The sequence below is a fragment of the Microtus oregoni genome, unplaced genomic scaffold, assembly GCF_018167655.1.
Source record: "Microtus oregoni isolate MIOR12 unplaced genomic scaffold, Mior012 000072F_ref0000427, whole genome shotgun sequence".
In the NCBI taxonomy this organism is placed as follows: Eukaryota; Metazoa; Chordata; class Mammalia; order Rodentia; family Cricetidae; genus Microtus; species Microtus oregoni.
Genome location: NW_024543979.1, coordinates 1,163,297 through 1,187,284, shown reverse-complemented (window position 1 = coordinate 1,187,284; position 23,988 = coordinate 1,163,297). Strand labels below are relative to the sequence as shown.

The 23,988-nt window shown below is 43.3% G+C and overlaps 1 protein-coding gene across 14 annotated transcripts in view; it reads left to right on the top strand.

The window, feature by feature from the left end:
* Nucleotides 1-23,988, top strand: part of LOC121440947 (protein transport protein Sec31A) — a 57,191-nt gene that overhangs the window by 19,708 nt on the left and 13,495 nt on the right. For 3 of the 14 annotated variants that reach the window (XM_041642000.1, XM_041642002.1, XM_041641999.1), the window contains exons 8-23: nucleotides 1,387-1,486; nucleotides 3,650-3,811; nucleotides 3,971-4,123; nucleotides 4,341-4,577; nucleotides 5,025-5,099; nucleotides 6,754-6,792; nucleotides 7,245-7,322; nucleotides 10,394-10,469; nucleotides 10,952-11,130; nucleotides 13,759-13,885; nucleotides 14,727-14,872; nucleotides 16,689-16,862; nucleotides 17,449-17,622; nucleotides 20,360-20,452; nucleotides 21,400-21,523; nucleotides 23,302-23,640. In XM_041642000.1, the coding sequence (XP_041497934.1) occupies nucleotides 1,387-1,486; nucleotides 3,650-3,811; nucleotides 3,971-4,123; nucleotides 4,341-4,577; nucleotides 5,025-5,099; nucleotides 6,754-6,792; nucleotides 7,245-7,322; nucleotides 10,394-10,469; nucleotides 10,952-11,130; nucleotides 13,759-13,885; nucleotides 14,727-14,872; nucleotides 16,689-16,862; nucleotides 17,449-17,622; nucleotides 20,360-20,452; nucleotides 21,400-21,523; nucleotides 23,302-23,640 (2,276 nt within the window). The remainder of the gene's footprint in view (nucleotides 1-1,386; nucleotides 1,487-3,649; nucleotides 3,812-3,970; nucleotides 4,124-4,340; nucleotides 4,578-5,024; nucleotides 5,100-6,753; nucleotides 6,793-7,244; nucleotides 7,323-10,393; nucleotides 10,470-10,951; nucleotides 11,131-13,758; nucleotides 13,886-14,726; nucleotides 14,873-16,688; nucleotides 16,863-17,448; nucleotides 17,623-20,359; nucleotides 20,453-21,399; nucleotides 21,524-23,301; nucleotides 23,641-23,988) is intronic. The other 11 variants (XM_041642006.1, XM_041642004.1, XM_041642009.1 and 8 more) reach the window with 8 other exon arrangements.

The following is a 23,988-nucleotide window of genomic DNA, read 5'->3' as shown; positions in this document are numbered from 1 at the left end:
ATTAATGCTCACTCTCTCTAAATAATTGAGTACAGAAGATTGTGTGCGGGGGGAGGTGCAGGCATGTTTGTGGCAGCTAGAAGTCATGCCTGATGGCTTTCTGAGCATTCCTCAGCCATGCAGTTTTGAGACACTGTACCTGGAGTCCCCATTGGATCTATGGCTATCAGGTGAGCTCTGTGGGTCTGCCTTTCTCCATCCGCAGATGGGATTACAAATGTGTGCTCCCATGCCTGGCTTTGTGTGCATGTGAGTGTGGGTGTTGGGCATGGACTCGCTCCACATGCTGTGGAGGTCAGTGTCGCCTCTCACGGAACCCAGGGACTGACCCAGGTCATAGGCCATTACCTGCGAGCCATCTCAGTGGTCTGTCTGTAGACGTGTGTATGGCAAGCACCTCACTACTGAGCCGTCTTCCTATCCAAGGATTACACTGTGCATAGCCCAAGGATACACTATATTTCCTCTATATTGACATAAAAATATCCCTTTAATATAGTGATCTATAAAACCATGTTTCTAGACTTTAGAGCTTAATATTTCTTTAAAAAATATCTAAATTTTTCTTTTCATTATACTCGATAAAGACTACTTCCTGGTAACAGAAGCCAAAAACAGGACTGTGGATGGAGGCTGGCAGGAGAGCGCTGGCCTCCCACGTATGAGGCTTAGTTTGATTTTTTTTTTGAGACAGGATTTGTATATATGTAGACCAAGTTGGACTGAAACTCCCAGAGATCCATTTGGTCCTGTCATATGAGTCTGGGATTAAAGGTTTGCGCTGCCCGCATCACCTAGCTCTATGAGGGGTTTTTATCTATGAGATTTCTCATAAAACCCGGCCTGGGACCAAGTACTCCACAGGCCGTGTTGTTGGGCACTCACTCTCGTTTCTGCCCCTCTGCACTGCGCATGGTGTTCAACAGCCTGTGTCTTTGTAGCACACATGTTCCTGAGTTACTGTATGGTGTTCAACAGCCTGTGTCTTTGTAGCACACATGTTCCTGAGTTACTGTGAGTCATATTCAGGCCAGCTGTCTGGGCGTCTCCTGGGCCTGCACAGCAGTGATTGGAAATTTGTTTTCCTCAAGATTGAATATTTCAACGAGGCGGTGGTAGCACACGCCTTTAACCCCAGTACTTGAGAGGCAGAGGCAGGTGGATCTCTGTGAGTTCGAGGACAGCCTGGTCTACAAGAGCTAGTTCCAAGACAGGCTCCAAAGCCACAGAGAAACCCTGTCTTGGGATTGAGCATTTCCTCATCTTTTTGTGGTCTCCCACCAGTCTGCTCTTCTTTTTTAAGCTAACAGTTTGAACTAGTAAGCGAACTAATATACGACTGTATCTTGTTCTCACTTGTTCCTCTCTCCCACTGTGTTTCTATAGGGGAATTTTGGCAATTGCTTGGAGCATGGCCGATCCTGAATTGTTACTAAGCTGTGGAAAAGATGCTAAGATTCTGTGCTCCAACCCTAACACTGGAGAGGTAGGACGAGGAACGCTTCAACTTTTCAGCACTCATGACACTTTATTTCCATTTTATCAGCCATTTCCATATGGTTTTAAGGCCACAATTGTAATTAAGCCCACTGGAGGAAGCTCTGAGATGCTGACCCATCAGATCTCTGTCAGGAACATTCTCCGGCTCATGTCCTTCAATGTTTAAAATTAGTCTTTCAAGCCGGGCGGTGGTGGCGCACGCCTTTAATCCCAGCACTCGGGAGGCAGAGGCAGGCGGGTCTCTGTGAGTTCGAGACCAGCCTGGTCTACAGAGCTAGTTCCAGGACAGGCTCCAAAGCCACAGAGAAACCCTGTCTTGAAAAACCAAAAAAAATAAAACAAAATAAAATAAAATTAGTCTTTCTCTGTTGGGACATAGTCTAGCTACAGCCTTTTAAAAAATGATTCATTTTTATTATATGTGCATTGGTGTTTTGCCTGCATGTGTGCCTGTGTGAGGGTGTTGGACCTGGAGTTACAGTTATGGCTACCATGTTGGAGCTGGGAACTGAACCCAGGTCATCTGGAAGAGCAGCCAGTGCGCTCATCTGCTGAGCCATCTCTTCAGACCTAGTTACAGCCTTATACCCTTTGCCTTTCCTCTATTAAAGTGTATTATTGCAGGTGCTTTTGTAGGTGTTTTGATGCTAGGCGTGTGGCTCAAAAGTCAAGCAGTTGCTTGTTAGCTTGTGAAAGTCCTAGGCTTCATTTCCAGCCCCATTAAAAACAAACAAACAAAACCCCACAGTCTTCCAGCTGGCAAGATGGCTCAGCAGTAAAGTGTGGGAACCTGAGTTTGATTCCTGGAACCCACATGAACAGGATGCAGTGGCTCCTGCAGTGAGACGGGAATCAGGACCGTCTAGATGCTCATGAGTCAGCCATGGCAGAGACAATAAGGTGGAAGGGAGAACTGACTCCTGAAAGTTGTCCTCTGCGTGTGTACTGTAACATATGCCGCCACACTTACCTATCACACACACACACACAGAGGAATAAGTGAAAACCAAAAAAAAAAAAGTTTTAATAGGTTTTGTTCTTTTAGCTGTTGAACATTGAACTTAGGGCCTCGAGTAGCTTTATTTTCATTTCGTGTGTGTGTGCATATGTTCATGTCCAGGTGCATGAGCACTTAGTGCCTATGACCTGGCTGAGAAATCGACAGTGCGCCTTTGTTAGTTGTGTCTCTGCGGATTTTCTGAGACGGAGTCTCATTGACCTCCCTGAGTGGGCTGGTCAGCTTATGCAGTAGTCCCCTGCCTCTGCCTCCCCAGCTGTCTGTAGCGAGTACCAGACCTGACTTTCCCTGTGGCTGCAGGAACTTGACCTGCAGACCTCATGCTTGCATGGCACACATTTTACACATGGCACTGTCTCCCTGGCCCTGTAAGAGCATTTGTAAAGTTTTCCCGTGTTCTCTTCCTTCTGTAGGAAACTTAGAGGAGCTTTTGTTAGGATTCTTCAATAAGAAGAATGAGATAGGCATGTTTTCTTTTGTGGCTAAAAGCCAGATTTGTCACTGAGTTCTTTCTAACTTTGGTTTAAAGTTTGGTTTTCAAATGACCTAATTATAGTTCTTTGGATCTTGCCATGCCTAAGCAGTTGAAAACAGTAGCACTAGAATTTGATAAAATGTTCTGGCCTTTCCAGCTTGTCTCCTCCTGCCATTTTAGGAAAAGAAATACTGACTAGCATTCCTGTTACAGTGGACCATCCCAGGGACACTGCACCGTAGTGGTGGACCATCCCAGGGACACTGCACCGTAGCTGTGGGCCATTCCAGGGACACTGCACCGTAGCTGTGGGCCGTCCCAGGGACCAATATTGCACCATAGCAGTGGACTGTCCCGGGGACCAATATTGCACCGTAGCAGTGGACTGTCCCAGGGACCAATACTGCACCGTAGCAGTGGACTGTCCCGGGGACCAGTACTGCACCGTAGCAGTGGACTGTCCCGGGGACCAATACTGCACTGTGGCGGTGGACTGTCCCGGGGACCACTACACTTTAAGAAGAACTCGCCATTGGTTTTCTTAGCTAAAGCCTTTTCTAGAGCAAATGTTCAGCTGTTCTCACTGCCAACATTACTTATTTGGTTATGCTCTGGCCGCACCTTTTTCTAACTTGTGTTTGTTTATGTTGGACTAGGTATTGTATGAACTTCCCACCAACACACAGTGGTGCTTTGACATCCAGTGGTGTCCTCGAAATCCTGCTGTCCTGTCAGCTGCTTCCTTTGATGGACGGATCAGTGTTTATTCTATCATGGGAGGGAGCATAGACGGTTTAAGGCAAAAACAAGTTGACAAGGTAATAGGAGTATTCAGGCTTTTATAACTGAGAAAAATATCCGCCTTGTATAATTCCTTTACAATGCTGCTCTGCTGGATAATTGACACTTCTATGTATGATTTGAAAAACTGCAACTTAGTTTATGTAGGTGACTAACTCATACTTCTTTGAAAATAGCTTTCATCATCTTTTGGGAATCTCGATCCCTTCGGCACAGGACAGCCCCTTCCTCCGTTACAAATCCCACAGCAGACCACTCAGCACAGCATAGTGCTCCCCCTGAAGAAGCCACCCAAGTGGGTCCGAAGGCCTGTCGGTGCCTCCTTCTCAGTAGGTGGATTTCGTTTTTATGGTTCAGTGTGGCATATTAGCCGAGACATTGTGGGGCAGCACAAAGGACATTGCGTCCAGGGTGCCTTGTGAAAACTGAAAAGAACAGTGGGAGGTGTGTCAGAGATCTCCATACAGTTCTTTATTTTGGCAGGCTTATAATATATTTACTTTGGGGGCACGGTTTAGTGGCTGATGAGTTTGTTTCTTCTCACAGTTTGGAGGGAAACTGGTGACTTTTGAGCATGCTAAAGTGCAGCCTCAGCAGGGAGCGGAGCCGCAGCAGCAGCGGCAGCACGTGTTCATCAGTCAGGTGGTGACGGAGAAGGACTTCCTGAGCCGCTCGGAGCAGCTGCAGCAGGTTGTGCAGTCCCAGAGCTTCACCAGTTACTGCCAGAGGAAGATTGATGCGTCTCAGACTGAGTTTGAGAAGAATGTGTGGTCCTTCTTGAAGGTGAAGTTGGGTTTATTAATTTCTGTTTCTGCATGTCTTCGTGCAGGCTCCTTTTACAGCGAGCGCATTCACCTGCTCAGCCATCCCTCTGGCCCTAAGGTCGGTTTTATTTCATTACTGATAGCTGTTCCTATGATAATCTTAAGTCTGTCTTCCTTCTGAAGACATAGTATGACTTCAGGAATGCATGACGAAATTCAAGAAACCCAAGCTGGGCTCAGTAACAGACCCCTGTCGTGTGCACAAACCAGCACTCACGCATATACACGCTTGCATATCTAAAAAGCCAGTTGTGAAAGCTAAGTTCTTTTTGCACCATGAATTTTCAGGATTTTTATAGACTTTAGATTTTTTTTTTTAGTAATTTGATTTAGAATTTAGTCAGTTCTTAGAAAAACTAGGTTTTAAGTGTAGGTCTTTGTTTGAAGCTTGTGTCTCTTCTCACAGGTAAATTTTGAGGACGACTCTCGTGGGAAATACCTCGAGCTTCTTGGCTACAGGAGAGAAGATCTGGGGAAGAAGGTAAACTCACACAGACGCTCCTGTGCTGTGTGGGGGCTGTCTGTTTATAGAGTTCTCAAGGGTGTTCTCAGATCAGTCAGTCACAGACAACGTTTTCAGTGTGAAACTCCACTTCGGCCAGAACCACCTTTAATTCAGCCACTGTCAGGGATAGTTTGTCACACACACCGGGGTGTTTATTAAGGTGTGTCACAGTGGCCTGGCAGCGGGAGGGTGGCGGGGACTGGTTTAAGGGAAGAAGAACACTGTCAGGACAACTGTGCTCTTCAGCCTCGCTAGACTGATGCCTTAGCTTGAAACTTTTGTTTTTGAGACAGTTTCTCTGTTTAGTCCTGGCTGACATGGATCAATTTGTACACCAGGTTGACCTCAAACTCAGAGATCTGCCTTTTCTTTTTCCTGAGTGCTGGGATTGAAGACGTGTGCCAGGCCACCACTGCCCAGCTAGCATGAAATTCTTTTTTTTTTTTTTTTAAATATTTACTTATTTATTATGTATACAATATTCTGTCTGCATGTATGCCTGTAGGTCAGAAGAGGGCACCAGACCTCATTACAGATGGTTGTGAGCCACCATGTGGTTGCCGGGAATTGAACTCAGGACCTTTGGAAGAGCAGGCAATGCTCTTAACCGCTGAGCCATCTCTCCAGCCCCCTAGCATGAAATTCTTAAGTGGCTTATTGTTGACCAGTAACAGGTATCTGGAGGATGAATTTTTGTCACTAAGTAAACAAGGTCTAAGTAGTTTGCTTCGTAGTTTAACTTTTGAAAGAAAGAATTCCCTTTTTGAAAGAGAAAACCACATTAGCGTTTTCTAGTCTTCATGTGTCGGTGCTGATGTCAGTGTCAGCAGCAGCAAAAACGGTGGAAGCCTCAAGAACGCTGTCCTGTTCTCAGACCCTTCACCTCTGTTGATGGAAACTAAAGTTTTCTGTAGCATTGCACAGCTGCCTGAATGGCACGGGCTGCTTCTGATGCTCCTCTGAGGGCAGCCACACTGCTAGTGTCTTCGCTTACTCCTTTAAAGTGTTAGGGTTTATTTGATTTCCTTATTAGCCATAACTCCTTGATGCTCTGATTTTTCTAAGTTTTCAGAAGAAAACTTAAAATTTTGCTTGTATGTCTGAAAGCAAAACAATTAGGAAATACAATCATTATCAAAATACTTCTAAAACAATTCATTCTATATTGAGTACCTGAGGACATCTTTTTAAAATGTAATTGTAAGCCAGGTGTGCAAGTCTTTAACCCTAGCACTCAGGAGGCAGAGCCAATAAATCACCATGAGTTCCAGGCCAGCCAGGGTGACATAGTGAGATCCGGTCTTAGAAAACAAAACAATAAGAAAAAAAATAACAAGCAAACAAGCAATGATTTATAGTTATTAAAACAACAAAGTCCAAGAACATGTTTCTTTCAAGGTTGATTGTAGGTTAGATAGCAGAGCTGAAGATCATCTGGATAGTAGAATCCCCTGTAAATGGAGCTAGAACCAGTGAGAACCAGCTGTGCACAGGTGTCTTGCTCTTCCTAAACATACTTCCCCTGATAGGAACTTTTGTGGGGTCTGGCTGAGAATGGAGTAAAGCCGAACCTTGCTGTACACCCTGAATAGAATTGTGTTTAGTAGGTGAGTTGTTGTTTTCCTTTCAGATTGCTTTGGCCTTGAACAAAGTGGATGGATCCGATGTGGTAAGAAGGCCTTTAAACATAGCTTTCTCCTGAGAGTTTGGTTAGATCCTCACAAGAAGGGTAGTTTGAGAAGCTGATCTGTTTTGTGCCTACTGATTTAGAAAATGCCAGTTCCAAGGATTTTAGTAAGTTTATAATTCTCATCTTAAGTTTAGCTGGTAAAGCATGTCTTTTGGTATATTTGAACTTCTTAAAAGGGAAAACTGAACCAATGTCTGCTCAGATAAGGTAAATCGCTTGTATGTCATGTGACATTTGGTAGCCAAAAGGGAAGGTGGTGGTAGTGATCGTTCCTGCTTTCCTTTTAATGTTGTTTCTGGGATAAACTTGCCAGGTTGCTGCTCACGATCAAGCTCTGGATGTGGTTGGTTGGGTCTTTGTCTCTCTTGTTACTAATAACCTTTTAATGCTGCTTTCTTCACCTCCCTCTGTGATTGTTTTATGTACCAAAGGCTCTTAAAGACCCTGACCAAGTAGCACAGAGTGATGGGGAGGAGAGCCCCGCTGCTGGAGAGCAGCTCTTGGGAGAGGTACTTATTTTTATTATATTGGACAGTTATGTGATAATTGTGTATCTCACATGAAAATATGGACTTTTTTTGACTACTTGTTGTCAATTATGTTGAATGTATTTTTTCTCAAGTGTTTTAAGGGTAAGAGAGTCTATTTATCTTGCCTAACAACAGTATCTCTGCACGCTAGTTCTTTGGCCCAGGTTCTTATTACTATGTCTTAAAATTAGTGGTAGATGTGAGATTTCCTTAATTGGGTCAGATGGCTGCCAGTATGCTAAACTGACAGAGATTTTACTCAGAAATGCAGTTGCTGTGCATGTCAAGTTAATGCTTTTTTTTTTTTTTTGACACTTTGATTTGTATAGCCCGCTCTCAGTGATAGATGCTTCTAAATTGGTCCTGAACTGGGACACAGCAAAGAATATTTTGTAAAACTAAGCTAATTGTGATGACTTAACTATTAGTGTGTCCTTAGCTGTGCTTGGTAATTTCTATAACTAATTGAAAAGAGACCTTGAATACAGAGCTGTGTCATTAATTTATTTCCTTGTGACTCTCTTTTTCTCCCCCAACTAATAACTAATTCCATAGTTTACTTTTCTTGCTTTCTATTTTATTTCATCTTGGAAAATTAATCAAGTTCTTATGTCTTATCTAATCTTTGACTTTTCCTTTGCCTTTTATGGTAGGGGGGACTATCTTGACTATAGAATGCTTATAAATAATTCATAAACATATTGGACTGCTGTAAAGTGATTATGAAATATATTTTCTATTAAAATCAATCTCCCAGAATTTAATAAGGAAATAAAGAACACTGTAAAATCTTGCTAAAATTTTGAACTAGTTTTGGAGATACCTAGGAAAATTATAGATACCTGCAAGGGTATTCATTTCTGTATATTAACTATGTACCATCAAATTAAAGTCTGTTTGTTCATGTACTCATGAAATAATAGGTGATAAAATACTTAGCAAACAGTAGTCATTGCATATTGTGAAGGCTTGAAACAAACTGTGTGTAAGGGGAGAAAATCTTCCCTTTGGTCTTGATGATACTGTTAAGTAAAAAAGTAAGAAGAAAGGCGCAAGATATCCAGTTAGGTCAAATCAAACCAAATCAAAATGTCCATTGTTTTATTAAGTAAGACGCTCTTGGGTGGCCAAGCGCATGGTGGGGAGACAGGAAAGCAGGGAGCACTTACAGACCCGAAAACCACGTTTCTCCTCTGGGAATCCCACTTAAATACCCTGTGGGAGTGGTCAGGACCTGGCATGCTGGTCCAGACCAAAGCAACTCCCAGGCCAGGGAGGCTGGTATGGATGCCAGGGGTTGGGGGCTACGCTCCCAACTTAACAGATACTATTTGCTTTTCAGATATGGTACCTTGTACATTCAAGGTTTTCAGTAGGTAAGAAATTAAGCATTTGGGGCCCTACTTGTCTCTCAGGAGTTCATAAGTAAAGGTGTGTTAACTGTACATAGAAAGCACGTTTGAAATGGGAAGATTGTGCTATTTGTGTCGTCCTAGGGGTTGAACCCCGGGCCTCACGCACCCCAGGTCCTTGTATCCATACCCGGTGTGCGTCTCTAGCCTGAAAGTGTCATTCTGTAAATTTAGGAAACAGAGGTAGTGAGGATGGGTGATGAATGTGAATGCCAGCACTTTTCTAAGGGGAGAAGGAATAGGGTAAAGTGTTACCTAAGTCTTAGATGAGCCAGTGCTGTTCTCTGCACAGAATGACTCAGCTTTCACAGTCAGCTGTGTGGGCAGAACAAATGTCTGCATGAACGTTTGAGTTCATATCGGATAACTTTGTTTTCATTTCAGAAGAAAGGCTTGGGGTGTCTGTACAGAGTCTTCATAAAGCTGATTATTTTTAATCTGGAAATCTAAGAAGTTTTGAATTTCAGATCATTTTGTATGCTAGACTGTTTCTTTTAGGCCACCAGCCAGCTCCCAAATCATGACACAGAGACTTCTTACTAGTTACGAATGCTCTGCCTAGCTTGCTAGCTCTTTTACCTTAAATTCACCTGTTTCTCTTTAGCGGCCTTTTGCCTCAGGGCTTGTACTTCTCTTTCCTTCTGTACGTCTTCTACCGCTCCTCACGTCTGACTGGCGTCTTGCTCTGGACGTGGGCCTCTCTTTCTCCCTTGTTCTCTTCTTTCCTTGAGCCTAGATTTCTCCTCCTATTTCTTGTCTCTGACAGCCCCATTTATCCTTTCTCTGCCTCCCTATTGGCTGTTCAGCTCTTTATTAGACCAAACAGGTGCCTTATGTTGTCAAGGTGAAACAGCAACACATCTTCTCATAATTAAACAAATGCAGTTTAAACCGATATGACACACCTTTACATAGGGTGATATGCAACAGCATATGCAGATGTGACATTCTTTACATCGTTAAACAAGTGCAGCAGAAACAAGTCTAACACGCAGTTAAAGTAATATTCCACAGCAATTTTGTATTTAGATTTTGAATTGAGTCACTCAGTTTGTAACTTTTGTTGTGTGTGTGTGTGTGTGTATTGTCAGACTTTGTGCTGTTCAATATATAACTAATTTAAAGGAAAATGAAATGTATGATTTAATTTGGCTTATTCAAAAACATTCAAATGGTTAAAACAGTGTTTATACTGCTTTGTTGTTGTTCTTTGTGGCACTGGAGACCAACCCTACTTGCGAGAGACATGTACTCTGTAACTGAGCCATACAAAACTCTAGGCTTGCTGTATTTTTGTACTGAGGACACCAAGGGATTTGTTTTTGTGATTCAGCTTGGACAGAAAGATTTTATAGCCAAACCTATAGACACTATAATTAAAAATATGTATGTTTTGCATTTTGAAGCCACTCAAAGTTGGGGGATCTGAAAAATGTTTCTTACTTTTGACAGCAACTTTTCAGGTCTCTGTGACGAGTGTGGACACTTGATTTGGTGTTTCAGATGACTGGGTTTTATTCATATCTCATGGGAACTCATGCCTTGGAAGTCCAAGCTTCTACACGTAGATTGGGACATTTTGAAACAGCTTTTTTCAGCTTCATTTTGGCTAAATTGCTGCCTTTTTCATCTCTTTAGCAAATTAAAGAGGAAAAACAGGAGTCTGATTTTCTGCCTTCAGCTGGAGGGACGTTTAACATCTCTGTCAGTGGAGGTAAGTGCTGTTGGCTTTGACTGAAATCTCTTGTAGCCATAAGGAATCAGCGAAAACAATGCATTGTTGCTTTTTGCTTTTACAAGAGGTCTCTGTAGATGAGTGGTTTTGAGCTCCCAAGACCTAGGAGCTAAGTTATGTGCCAGTAGACATCACTAGAAAGGTGGCATCATGCTGGGCAAGGGGAAGAGAGAACTTTTGTCACTTATGGTCTAACCAGTGTCTTGAAAATGCTGATGAGTTCTGACACACCTAAGTGATCTTTACTAATACAAATAAGTTACTATATATACATTCTGATCCATTTCCATAGCTTCTGTAAATAGTGACAGTTTATTTTAAAAATTTCATCTGTTAGTAATAAAAAATTAGCATTGTGTTCTCCATTTGCCTGTGTATAAAACCTGGTGTGCACAGTTTTCTAGTAATTGTTTTTAGTAGCAGACTCTATTTAACTTGGATGTTGTGTTTCTTTGTTGCAGATATTGATGGATTAATTACTCGGGCTTTGCTGACTGGCAATTTTGAGAGTGCAGTTGACCTTTGTTTACATGATAACCGAATGGCTGATGCTATTATATTAGCCATAGCAGGCGGACAAGAACTCTTGGCTCAAACACAAAAAAAATACTTTGCAAAATCTCAAAGCAAAATTACCAGGGTATGTTACTTTTTAAAGTAAATAGTAGCAGAGAAACACATACACTCATATACATATATACTTTAAAAATGTTTTCTTTTAGCCAGGTGTGGTGGAACACACCTTTAATCCCCACACTGAGGAGACAGAGGCAGGTGGGTCTCTGGTTAGAGGACAGCCGGAGACACACAAACCCTGTCTTCAAACCCTGCCTCTGGCCAAAAAATACTATTTTTCAGATGGTGGATCTTGTTATTAGCTCAGGCTTTCCCCAAATCTTCAGTTCTTCTGCCCTAACCTCATAAGCATTAGAATTATACACTTTTTATCATTCTGATTATGGAGGTAGTATCCTAGTGTTATAGATAATTAAGATACAAAAATTAGCAAAGAATTAAATTCTTTCACCCAGAAATAGTTGTTTGTGCTTTGATGTGATAAAATTCCAGTATTTTGATTCCCTTCCAGAGGTTTAGTCTAAAAAACCTCAAGGTAAAAGTTTTAGTTGTGTCTTAACTGTATTACGAAGTTCGTGTCCTTCTTTCCAGGCCTTTCTGTAGACAGTCAAGATCACATGTACATGTGTGTGTCATTTTCCTTGTAGACACTGTCATGGTGCAAGCTTCTGCATTGTTAGGGACTATTAGAAAGATTCGTAGTTATTCTACAATATTATGATCAGGATGTATTATGTTACTGTTTACGATTGTTTGGGCTCGTTTTAATGCTTTCCTCATAGACAAACAACATTGTTTTATATAGTGATTGAAACCTTTGTTTTGCCTAAAGATTTGAACAGAGTTTTTATCATTCGGTTACTAGAATTTCCGGCATGGAGGGTCTGAACATTTTCAAGCTTAATGCTGTTTTTTGTATTTTAAGACAATTGTTTTGGAAGCTTTTTGTTTTTGTTTTTTGAGACAGGGTTTCTCTGTGTTAACAGCCTTAACTTTCCTGGAATATGCCACATAGACCAGGCTGGCCTTGAAAGCAGAGATCCTCCTGCCCCAGCCTCCCAGGGAGTAAAGGCCTCGACCAGCACACCTACCCTGGAAGTTATTTTTCATGGATTATCTCAGTACTGAACCCCAGTGGTGGTTGTCCTGGTTTGATTATCTCAGTACTGAACCCCAGTGGTGGTTGTCCTGGTTTGATTATCTCAGTACTGAACCCCAGTGGTGGTTGTCCTGGTTTGATTATCTCAGTACTGAACCCCAGTGGTGGTTGTCCTGGTTTGATTATCTCAGTACTGAACCCCAGTGGTGGTTGTCCTGGTTTGATTATCTCAGTACTGAACCCCAGTGGTGGTTGTCCTGGTTTCCGAGCTTTGCCTGCGCACCTCTGTGCTGTCACACTGGCTGCCTTTCAGTTTTGTGTTCCGTGCTGTCCTCCTAAGGCTTGAATGCTTTGTAGTTTTTCTAAAAACGACACATGCATGCGCATGTGCCACGGCATGAAGTGGTTCTCTTCTACCAGGTAGGTCCTGGGGATTGAACTCAGTCACCAGCCTTGGTCCTCAGGCTTGGCAGCAGGCACCCTTACCCTGCTTTGCCATCTCACTGGTCCCTAGAATGTGTTTTAACTTTCTTTATAAAGTTCTTTCCTGCTTGTCCTTCAAATAAAGTCCCTGAACAATTGGACCTAGGAGCATCTTCCTGTTAAAATGTTTTGCTAGTATCCTATACTTTTCCCTGAAGCCCTTTGTAAAATACATTGATGCCATTTTCTTTTTGAAGGAAATATAGCATCTGCTATTTGGTTCAAGAATGTTTTTCACTTTGCGGCTGTTCGATTTGTCATTAAATCTAAGTAGTTGTGAAAGATCAAGATTGGTAGGTATGGGGCCTGAGTCCCGTTTGTCGACTTTCTAGCAAGCGCCAGGAAAAATTGAGTCGCTGCAGATGTTTAGTGACTTAGAAGCTCAGGTACTTCTGCCGGTGTAGTCGGGCAGAGAGGCAGGGAGGGGTTAACGTGCTCCGGCTGAGTAAGTCTAGCGGTTGGGGCGGGCCCCGCAGGCTATGGCGTGTGTGGCCGTGTTGCTGTCCTGCCAAGCCGTGGCTGTGTCTCGGACTCAGCACTGGGGCCCGAGTCACGTACTAAAACCAGCGGGGCGCCTGGCAGCTGGACCAGGAGCGTGCTGTGTGGTTAGGACCCAGGCAGAAAGCTGCGAGATTGGGGCGTGCAGCTCTCTCAACTAAAATTCAAACCTACATCCTGGGCCGCTCCAGGGCAGGGGCAAAAATGCCGCGCGCGTTGGGCACCAAGTGTAGCGGCTTAAATGAACTCAGACAAAAATTGTAATAATATATACAGCTTTAATTGGGAAATAGACTTACAGACCCAAAAGTCCCAGCGGAGAATAAGAAAACAGAAGGGCAGGCAGGGAGCATTCCTGCCCGCAATCTTTATAAGTAAAAAAATATCCTCGGGGGACCCCGCCCCCTGCAAGCAAGGTGATTGGCTGGGTCTCCCCTATATGCGGCTGTTCCCTTGTCATTAAATCTAAGTAGTTGTGAAAGATCAAGATTGGTAGGTCTGGGGCCTGATGGCAGAGCTTGCCCTGTGTTACCTCACAGCCTGCAGACATGAGGATTAGACAGTTCGGTCTCGTGTGTAGTAAAGACGCCATTTTCTGCTTCCCTTTTCAAGCTCATCACTGCTGTGGTGATGAAGAACTGGAAGGAGATTGTTGAGTCCTGTGATCTGAAAAACTGGAGAGAGGCCCTCGCTGCAGTGTTGACTTATGCTAAACCTGATGAATTCTCAGCCCTGTGTGGTAAGAAGCCCCCACATGTAACTGTTACAGAGGTGGCAGGGTGTGTTGCACAATTAAGGAGTTTTACTAGAAATCTTTGCCTGTCTAATCTCAAATAAGAATTATAAACTACAAAGATGGGCTGTGCCTGCTGCTAACTGCTCAGTTGTTTAGCATATTCAAGACTGTGAATTTGATTCTCAGTAAGAAGAGACAGACAAGACAGAAGAAGGGAGAACAGATAGAAAATGTGTCATTTAGAGATGGTATGTTCAGTGATAATGGTTTGGGGTAGGCCAGAATATAAATTTTGTCTCTGCTACTTACAAGCTGTATGACCCAGAAAAGATCATTTTCTAAGCCTCATTTTTTCATCTGTAATTAGCACATATGCAGTTCTCAATAAATGTTAGTTGGGATCAATTAGTAATGGTAACAGTTAGGTAAGATCGATCATTAGAGGCCAGGACTAACTTTGTGCCTTAGGAAACAAGCTTGCTTGCTGGCATGGATGTTCACTATATTTCTCCGGATTTTTGTATCTGTAGTACATTTGTGGTGTATTTAGTACCACTGACGACGTATTCTCTATGTGCTACTCAGATTTTCCCCCTTACTGTTCTTCTGATGCCCTTGATGGAAAGCGGTTCTGTAGTTAGAGGTAGATCTTACACGGCATGTGTAAATTACTCCGTTTATTCAACAGCCAAATAGTCACTGAGCATTTAGAGCGCTTGTGTCTTTTTTCTGGTTCTTACTGATTGTAAAATTTCGTCCATGCCTCTGGAAATGCCACGGAGTTGCTTGCAACCTCATACACAGTGAAGTGGGTGCCATCTTACCTTGTTCTCTTGATTGACAGATCTCTTGGGAGCCAGGCTTGAGAGTGAAGGAGACAGCCTCCTGCAGGCTCAGGCGTGCCTCTGCTATATTTGTGCGGGGAATGTAGAGAAATTGGTTGCTTGTTGGACAAAAGCTCAAGATGGTAGCAATCCTTTGTCTCTCCAGGTTAGTATTTCCTTTTTTTTTAATATTTATTTATTTATTATATATACAATATTCTGTCTGTGTGTATGCCTGCACACCAGAAGAGGGCACCAGACCCCATTACAGATGGTTGTGAGCCACCATGTGGTTGCTGGGAATTGAACTCAGGACCTTTGGAAGAACAGGCAATGCTCTTAACCTCTGAGCCATCTCTCCAGCCCCAGGTTAGTATTTCTGAACAGCGATGCTGACATTTCAGTGTCTTCTCACCCACTTAGGATTACTTTGGAGATGCTTCTGTCCGAGAACCTTGTTGCTTTCGTCGCTTAGGAGTTTTTTGGTTGATCATCGTGTGTTCATTGTTATCTTTAAAGAAGCCAGGTGTGACGTGGTGGCTCGTAAGATGTGGCAGCTGTCAGGTCCCATCACGTTCTGCAGTCACCGGGGCCGGGAGGTAGCAGAGCCTTGAAAGTAGCTCAGAGTCTAGCTGCTTTCTCTCAGACTCCTCCCTCTGGCAGAGAGCAATAGTGAAGCCTGGGAAGCAGGAGGCATCCCAGTATTGAGGAGAACATTTATGATCAGAGACCATGAAGTACAGAATGCAGGAACTCAGGTTAGAATCACTACTCAGACTAGAAAGTCAAACTGTGGGGACCATGTAGCTTCAACTTTTCCCTAAATAGTTAGTGGGTGAAGTCTTTGGATATTTCAATATAGTAGTTTTTCTCTCTGGATAAACATTTTATCCATCGAGTCAGTGTTTTAAAAATCATTCTTATGAGACTAAAAGTCAGGTTTAAAAAAAAAAAGCAAGCTTTTCCTTTCAAGTGTTCCTGAGAAGAAAGTTTATTTCTCCTGCACACTCCCTCCTCCCATCACAAGGCTCGCTCCCAAAGATCATCTCCGCTGCTTTGCCACAGCGTGTATCAGTCAGCTCTGCATTATTGTCATGAAATGGCTGGACAATTAGCTTTTACCAAAAAAGGGTTTTATTTGGGCTCATGGTTTGGAAATTCTAAGGTTGGGTGGCCCATGGCCTCGGGCTCTGGCAAGGGCAGCATAGGAGCTCATGACTGAGCTGCAGAGAGCAGAAGGCAACCTTGGCGCACAGTCCCCTCCCGGGGGTACTCATAGTGACCTAAGGCCCGCCAGCCTTGGGAGGAATGTTTAACTTGAGCAAGCCGTGAGCCCCCGTGGAGGTCATGTGCCTCTGCCGTGAGTTTGTGTGCTAGTGTGTTGTTGCAGGAACTGTGTTGTACCTTTGCAGTGAGTTTGTGTGCTAGTGTGTTGTTGCAGGAACTGTGGTGTACCTCTGCCGTGAGTGTGTGTGCTAGTGTGTTGTTGCAGGAACTGTGGTTTACCTCTGCAGTGAGTTTGTGTGCTAGTGTGTTGTTGCAGGAACTGTGGTGTACCTCTGCAGTGAGTTTGTGTGCTAGTGTGTTGTTGCAGGAACTGTGGTGTACCTCTGCCGTGAGTTTGTGTGCTAGTGTGTTGTTGCAGGAGCCATGGTGTGCCATGTTTGCGCATAGCTCCTCTTCTGCTGCTGGGTACCTGCCCAACACATCAGTTTGGATAATTGTCTGAGATCGGTGGTCAAATGTCTGGCAGGCTGAGGATGCTTAGGACATAATAACCTATGAGTCCTCCATGGGGATCAGGCATCCTCCTCCCTGTTTGCTGTCCATGGGATACAAGCTTCCTCCTCCTCACTGACTGTCACCTAGATGGTGCTCAGCTTTCCCATGCTTTTCAAGTAGGATGTGGACAGGCACTGTCCACTGGGTGTGTTTGGAAATCTGCTCTTTGGGATCTCTGATTGTCTTATTCCATCATTTAGGATTTGATTGAGAAAGTTGTCATCCTCCGAAAAGCTGTGCAGCTCACCCACGCCATGGACACGAATACTGTAGGGGCTCTTCTGGCTGAGAAGATGAGTCAGTATGCCAGTTTGTTGGCGGCCCAGGGTAGCATTGCCACAGCCTTGGCGTTTCTGCCTGATAACACCAACCAGGTAATTAAATTCATCTTGGTTTGGTTTAGTTTTTTCAAGATAGGGCTATCATGCAACTCACTTTAAACCAGGCTGGCCTCAAATTCAGAGATTCCCTGCCTCTGCCTCCCTACTTCTGGGATTGTGCCACCACACCTGCTCATATACATAGTCACTATATATAGTTAATATTTGTAAATCTGTTTATTCGTGAATCTTTGTGAGGTCCAGATTTGAACTTAATGCCTTTTCCTGTTAATTATTTTAAGAATGCCTCTTAATCAGTTGGACCTTTTCCATCACTAGCTGCAGCAGTTGCTTCTCTTTGGAGAGCTTTCTTTCAGTTGTTTTGTAAGATAGCCCTGTGATTTGGGAGCACTGTTATTGTGCCCTAAAATTACCAAAGAGCAACGATGGTATGGCATTGAACTGGTGTCCTAACCAAGGGGTACCCATAGTGCCAAACCCGCCTCCGTGTCTCAGGAGTAGAATGTAGACTCTGGTAGAGTACTTAACATAAATGATCAGATTGCTTTTAAGAAGTCAGAGCATGCTGTCATACAGCTGGATGGATTAACAGTTTCATTTTCTTCCATTGCTTCTACAGCCAAATATCGTGCAGCTGCGTGACAGACTCTGCAGAGCCCAAGGGAAGCCTGCGCCAGGACAGGAATCATCTAAAAGTCCTTATGAGAGGCAGCCACTGTCCAAGGGCAGACCTGGACCAAGTGCTGGCCACCCACAGATGCCCAGAGTTCAGACCCAGCAATATTATCCCCATGTGAGTGATAGGGTTCAGATGATGTGGGAACCTGTGTGCGTCTGTCCTAATAGATGGTTTGAACTGCTCGCTGAAAGACATAGTGAAGCCAGGCAGGGCATCTTGTGTCACAGTTACACTTTCTGTTTATGCCTGCTTCTCAGAGTCACCTCCTTCATGCAGTTGTCATGTGTTTGGTTTAAATTAGTTTTAATCCAGTCCTTCTTCCCACGTGCCCATCTGCTCTTTAAATGTCTGCTGGACTTAAAGCCTGTAGGTAAAGTGGTGAGGCTGGATAACTCTTTCAAGGACTCGTTTAACTTTAGGCAGTCTTTTTTGACAGTTCTTTTTTCCATCACCAGTTTAATTTTGCTGTGTGCTCTGTATCCACACAGTCAAGAGTGCGGCAGACAAACATACACCACAGAGAACTAAGGGCTGGCTCTGCTGTGCATACAATTACTAATTTTGGCTAGTCTTATGTTTGTGGCACAAAATGTGATTATATTGTTTTTCAAATTTTCATATAAACTATATTTACAGACCAACAGATAATGTTTTTTGTTTTGTTTTGCTTTTTCCTTTCTTTGACAGGGTCTCACTATTTAGCCCTGGCCAGCCTGGAACTTACTATGTATATCAGACTGGTCTTGAACTAACAAAGATTTGCCTGCTTCTGCCTCCAGAGTGCTAGGGTTAAAAGTGTGTGCCACAATACCCTGCCCTACCTTCATATTATTAAATGGAAGATTATATATAATAGTCTTGATTGATAGCAAAGTTGACATTTCAGATAGAACAAGTTGGTGATGGGGTCAATCATTTTTAATTATAGGAAAAGTAAATCTAATTTATTTTTTGGACTTTGAATCAGTCCTTAATCAGAATTGATTAAGAATAGAACTTAATCAGATTATATTTGAATATAGCTTTACTATCTAGAACCCTACGTTTCTTTTTTTCTTAATCATTTGACAAATTATTGCAACTCTTCTGTGAGTGCCTGGCATATTCTTGCTGTAGGGATTATCCAGATAAACAAAATACGCAGTTTCTCTGCTTTCCTGGACATTGTGCTTATAAAACCTGGGATGTAAATGGGGGGTAAGATGTTGGCCAAGGAAGTGGAGAGGTAGGATTTCAAATGACCTAGCAGACGTCAAGGCACAGAAATGTCATTTCTCAGCACTGCATGGCTGCTTGAAGCTAAACTAGGATTAGAATTTTCAGTCTTGTATTTGGATTTGCAGTTTCTTCTCCCTTTTTTTCAAGACAGGGTTACTCTGTAGCTTTGGAGCCTGTCCTGGAACTAGCTCTTGTAGACCAGGCTGGCCTTGAACTCACAGAGATCCGCCTGCCTCTGCCTCCCGAGTGCTGGGATGGCGTGCGCCATCACCGCCCAACTGACTAAATTTCTTAAGATAATAAATAAAGCAAGACTTACTCTACACTGGGAGAAAAGAACAGTTATTCTTTCTGTCTTTAGGTTTTTCTTTCTGGGAAATGGTAAAGGCATTTAAAGACTGTTGAACTTTCTTGGGTATACAGATACACCACTTGAATCTTTTCACTCACTTGGGAGGCAGATGCAGGTGATTTCTGAGTTGGAGGCCAGCCTGGTTCCATAGCAAATCCCAGGCCAGCCAGGGCTACGCATCGTGATTCAGTCTCAAAAATAAAACAACCCCCAACAAAATCACAAAATAATCTGCTTTACTTTTACTAATATTATCTTTTAAGAAAAACAAGTAAATTCAATCACAAAAAGCAGGGATTTTCTTGCTGAGTTGGGAGGACAGTGGTGTAGAGTTTTAAAGTAGTTTTGCAAGTGGGAAAAGGGAAGGAATGGAAGGAAAGGGAGCTGGATCAGTAGCGGGTACGTTTTAACTCCTTTTAGCCAGTACAGCTTCACTTTGCTTTATTTTATATGTGTGTGTGTACTGGAGTTCTGTAAAGATTTGCATACCAGAAAGGATTTTCTGACTTACGAGGATTTTAGGAACCTTTTAGACAGGACTTGAGCGTAGCAGTATGGTACAATAGAGGATACACTGCCTGGAAACTGAAGGCCAGTTTACTCCTAGCTCCATCACCCGTGAGCTGTATGGACCTTAACAATCACCTTTAAATAAAGGCTGGACTTAGATGAGTAATCTTTAATAGCCAGCTTGTGTATGCTTTGATTATATGATTTTGAATCTAATTTCTTGTGAAGTGGCCAGGTACAGCATGCTGCAGATCACTCGAATCTGGAAATGGTTTTACTCGTTAGCCCACAACACCATCTTTTTCTATCTAAAGGACCGTTCTTCCCTACTTATTCTTTCTATTATTTATTTTTATGTGTTGTGGGTATTTTGCCTGCATGTATGTGCTAGATCTCCTGGGACTGGAGTTACAGACAGTTGTGATCTGTCCTGTGGGTGTTGGGAATCGAGCCTAGTCCTCTGGAAGAGCAGCCAGAGAATCTTAACAGCTGAGCCGCCTTTCCAGCCCCTCCTCATAATATTCTGGAATGGGCTTGTTCTTGCGCTTTGGTTGAAGCCTTCATACAGAGCCCTTGCTGCCTCTCACCTGCTGTTCTGTTGGTTTCCTGTGCAGCTGGCTGGCCCTGGACACAGTTGCTGGACCATGTGAACTCTTCCGCTTTTGCTTCTTGCTTTGTGTCTTGCTTTTAAGACCTTTTGAGTTGTTTGTTTCTTCTTTTAATGTTTTTACTTTTTATTTTCTGTGATTGGTATTTCTTTGTTCAATTCAGGTTAGAGTTGCCCCTACTGTCACTACCTGGAGTAACAAAACTCCTACTGCCCTTCCCAGGCATCCACCTGCAGCCTCTCCCTCTGACACACAGGTATATCCTTCATTATTCCTCCTTGAGCATGATCTGCTCACTTAAATATATAACAATATATATAACGATTACCTAATTATATATATATGATTATATATTCTCTGCCCAGCTTCCTCCTTCCTCTCTGGTCCTTACTCTGCATCCGTCTGCTGCTCGTTGCATTTTATTGCATTTGGGATGCAAGTGGCAATTTTTAGGAAAATTAATTTGTTTTCTTATTCTTTCTCTTCTTTTGCAGTTCTAAATTTACTTGAGCTAGAAATATCTCAATGAAGGTTCAAATAATGGTTTAAATTGGATTTTACTGGGGGCTGGAGAGATGGCTCAGTGGTTAAGAGCACTGCCTGCTCTTCCAGAGGACCAGGGTTCAATTCCCAGCACCCACATGGCAGCTCACAACTGTCTGAAGATCCATTTGCAGGGGATCTGACACATTCACACCAGTGCACATAAAATAAAGTTAAATAAAGCATAAAAAATATTTTAAAAAGTACTTTAAAAAAATTGGATTTTACTGAAGATGTTTCTCTTGTTCTTTTTTGTAAACATTGCAGAAATCGAAAACTGAAAATCCCCTTTATAATACTTACAGAGTTTGTAGAAGTAAGCAGGAATTGGTGGAGATGGAAATTCTGGTGCTCTACCGCAGTGTTAGCACAGTGTTACCATGCTGCCCTACTGTGGTGTTAGCACAGTGTTACCGACCCTGTTATGGGCTATTAGCCTTTGCCATTCACTGCAGTTTCTTTGGACCTTTAAATCACTCAGAATGCGTCACCTAGAAAATGGGGTGTCCTCAGGAAAGTAGTATATACAAAATACAATTTAACATATTAAAATTGATAAAAAAAATAAACACAAATTTCATTTCAGAGATTACAAGGCCCTTTGGTGATGTTCTTGGTCCCAAATCTAATCTTCCTTTTTACTCTATTCTTATTTCCTAGGGAGAAAACCCTCCACCTCCAGGTTTCATAATGCATGGCAATGTTAATCCAAATACTGCTGCTCCGCTGCCTACATCTCCAGGCCATATGCACAGCCAGCTGCCACCTTATCCACAGCCACAGCGTAAGTAATGGACCCTTGGAGTCTTCACAGTGGCCTGCCCTCCCTCAGTTACTTAGCGGCAACAAAGCCATGGTCAGATCAGCTCTCACAGAATAAATAAGGGGGCGAGGATGTAGCTCAGTGCTAGAGTGCTCAGTGTTCGGTCTCCAGTGCCAGGAGAGAGAGAGGTGGGAGGTGGGGGCAGAAACAGAGAGACAGAGTCAGTCCAGAGTCTGTCTTTCACCCCATTCAGAACAGTGCTCCATTCCGTCATGCTAAAGAAGAGAATTGTGTGTCATGTGGGAGTGGAGCTGTAGAAATTATCAGTACATACCCTTTTCTTCAGACAACATGACAGAAACCACAGCTTTGGGAAGTTGGTTCATGTATTTGTTATTTTTTTCCACTTTATTATTATCATTGGCTTTATTTAGTGTAAATTTTAAAAAAATAAATTTAGGTTCATAGCAAGATTGAGCAGAAAGTCCAGAGTCCCTCCATGTGCTCCTTGCACACCCCCTTGGCACTGCTCCACATGTATTGTGCAGTAGTGACCCGATGCTGCTGCTCTGGTATGCTGAATCCCAGTCTGTGAGCGTATGCTCTTGGTTTGTATGTTCTGTGGACCTGACAGAGCAACTGCATTTGAGTAAAACAAATTACAACCAAGTTTGGGGGCAGAGTGTCTTTAATCCCAGCACTCAGGTGACAGAGGCAGGCAAATCTCTGAATTTGAGGCCAGCCTGGTCTGCATAGTTCCAGGACAGCCAGGGCTATAGAGAGAGACCTTATCTCAAAAGAAAAACAAATCAACCAACCCAAAAAACTACTGTTTCATAACTAAGAATAAAGAACCCCAGTCAAAACCTTAAGGATAAAATTATTAAACAACTATTAAAAATTAAGAACAAAAGGCCCAACCAAGAGGTTGTGGAACATGCCTTTAGTCCCAGCACTTGGGAGTCAGAGGCAGGCGGATCTCTGTGAGTTCAAAGCTGACCTGGGCTACAAGAGCTAGTTCCAGGACAGGTTTCAAAGCTACAGAGAAACCCCTCCAAAAAAACAAAACAAAACAAAACAAAAAACACAACAACAAAAACAAGAACATAAGGCCTAAATAAAGATCTCAGGAGACAATTGTAAGATTAAACAACTGGCAAAACCAAGATACTCCACATAAGAACTTAAACTTGCAAGGCCTTCTGAGCTGTGGGGTTCTTCACACAAATATCCATTTGACTCCTTTCTATGTAGTGCTTAGTGATGCTGTTTTCAGAGGACAGATGCACCAGGTGTGCACTGCAGAGACCCCTCCCTGCCCTGCCTGCCCTGCTCCTGCACAGTGTGGTGGTGTTGGGCTCTCCCAGGATAGCTGAAGGTTGAAGGTTGAAGTCTTGAGCTGCCAACAAGTTCTTGAAACTACAGGGTTTTCAAGAAAAGGACATGCTGTGAGCACAGAAGTCCTGAGTGACTCTGTCTTGTGATTAGTCTTCACAGGGCAGGAAGCCTCAGGAAGGGGTCAGTTTTAACAGCTCTTTGGATCTTAGTCCAAAATGTCTATTACCAGCAGCATTCTAGGGATGGTGTTTTTCCTGTCGTTGTCTTTCTTTTTGAAGTGTTAGAGATGGAAGCCAGGGCTTTGCCCACGCTAAGCAAGTGTTCTGTTACTGAACCACATCCCCAGTCCCAAGTGTTAGGTTTTGGTCATATTGTTTAAACAGTAATGACTAAAATCATTCCGACTTCTGTCAGAACAAATGTGTAACTAATTAAAATCTCTGTTTCTTCTCCTGATGTAGCTTACCAGCCAGCCCAGCAGTATTCCTTCGGAACAGGGGGGTCAGCAGCTTACCGACCTCAGCAGCCTGTTGCTCCTCCTGCTTCTAATGCTTACCCTAACACCCCATACATATCCCCTGCCGCTCCTTATTCCGGGCAGCCTCAGATGTACACAGTGCAACAAACCTCCTCACCTACCTCCAACTCTGCTACTTCTTTCCCCCCTCCCCCTTCCTCTGGAGCATCCTTCCAGCATGGCGGACCAGGAGCTCCACCATCATCTTCAGCTTATGCACTGCCTCCTGGAACAACAGGTACACCGCCTGCTGCCAGTGAGCTGCCTGCATCCCAAAGAACAGGTCTGCGCTTGGAAGGGGTTTGCTTGGGCCTCGGGTTTCAGAGCACGTGGGTGGGTGGGTGGAGGGCATCGTTTCTAAGGGTCTGTGAACTGAGTAATGCGAGGTGTTGCTTGAGTGTTTATAACAAGTTCTCGAACTCCCTGTGAGCCTCCATAATGAGCGTCAGTTGCTAGATGAAGAAGCCCTTAGCCTAGAGCTCACGATGCTAAGGGCTATAACCTGCTGCCAACTCACTGTGAAAGGAAGGGAATTAGTGGGTGAGAGGAACAGTGGTTGAGATTGGACTCAGCTGGTCCTGTTCCATGAAATGCAGAAACACAGGACGGGCATCTGGGATTAAACATGGGC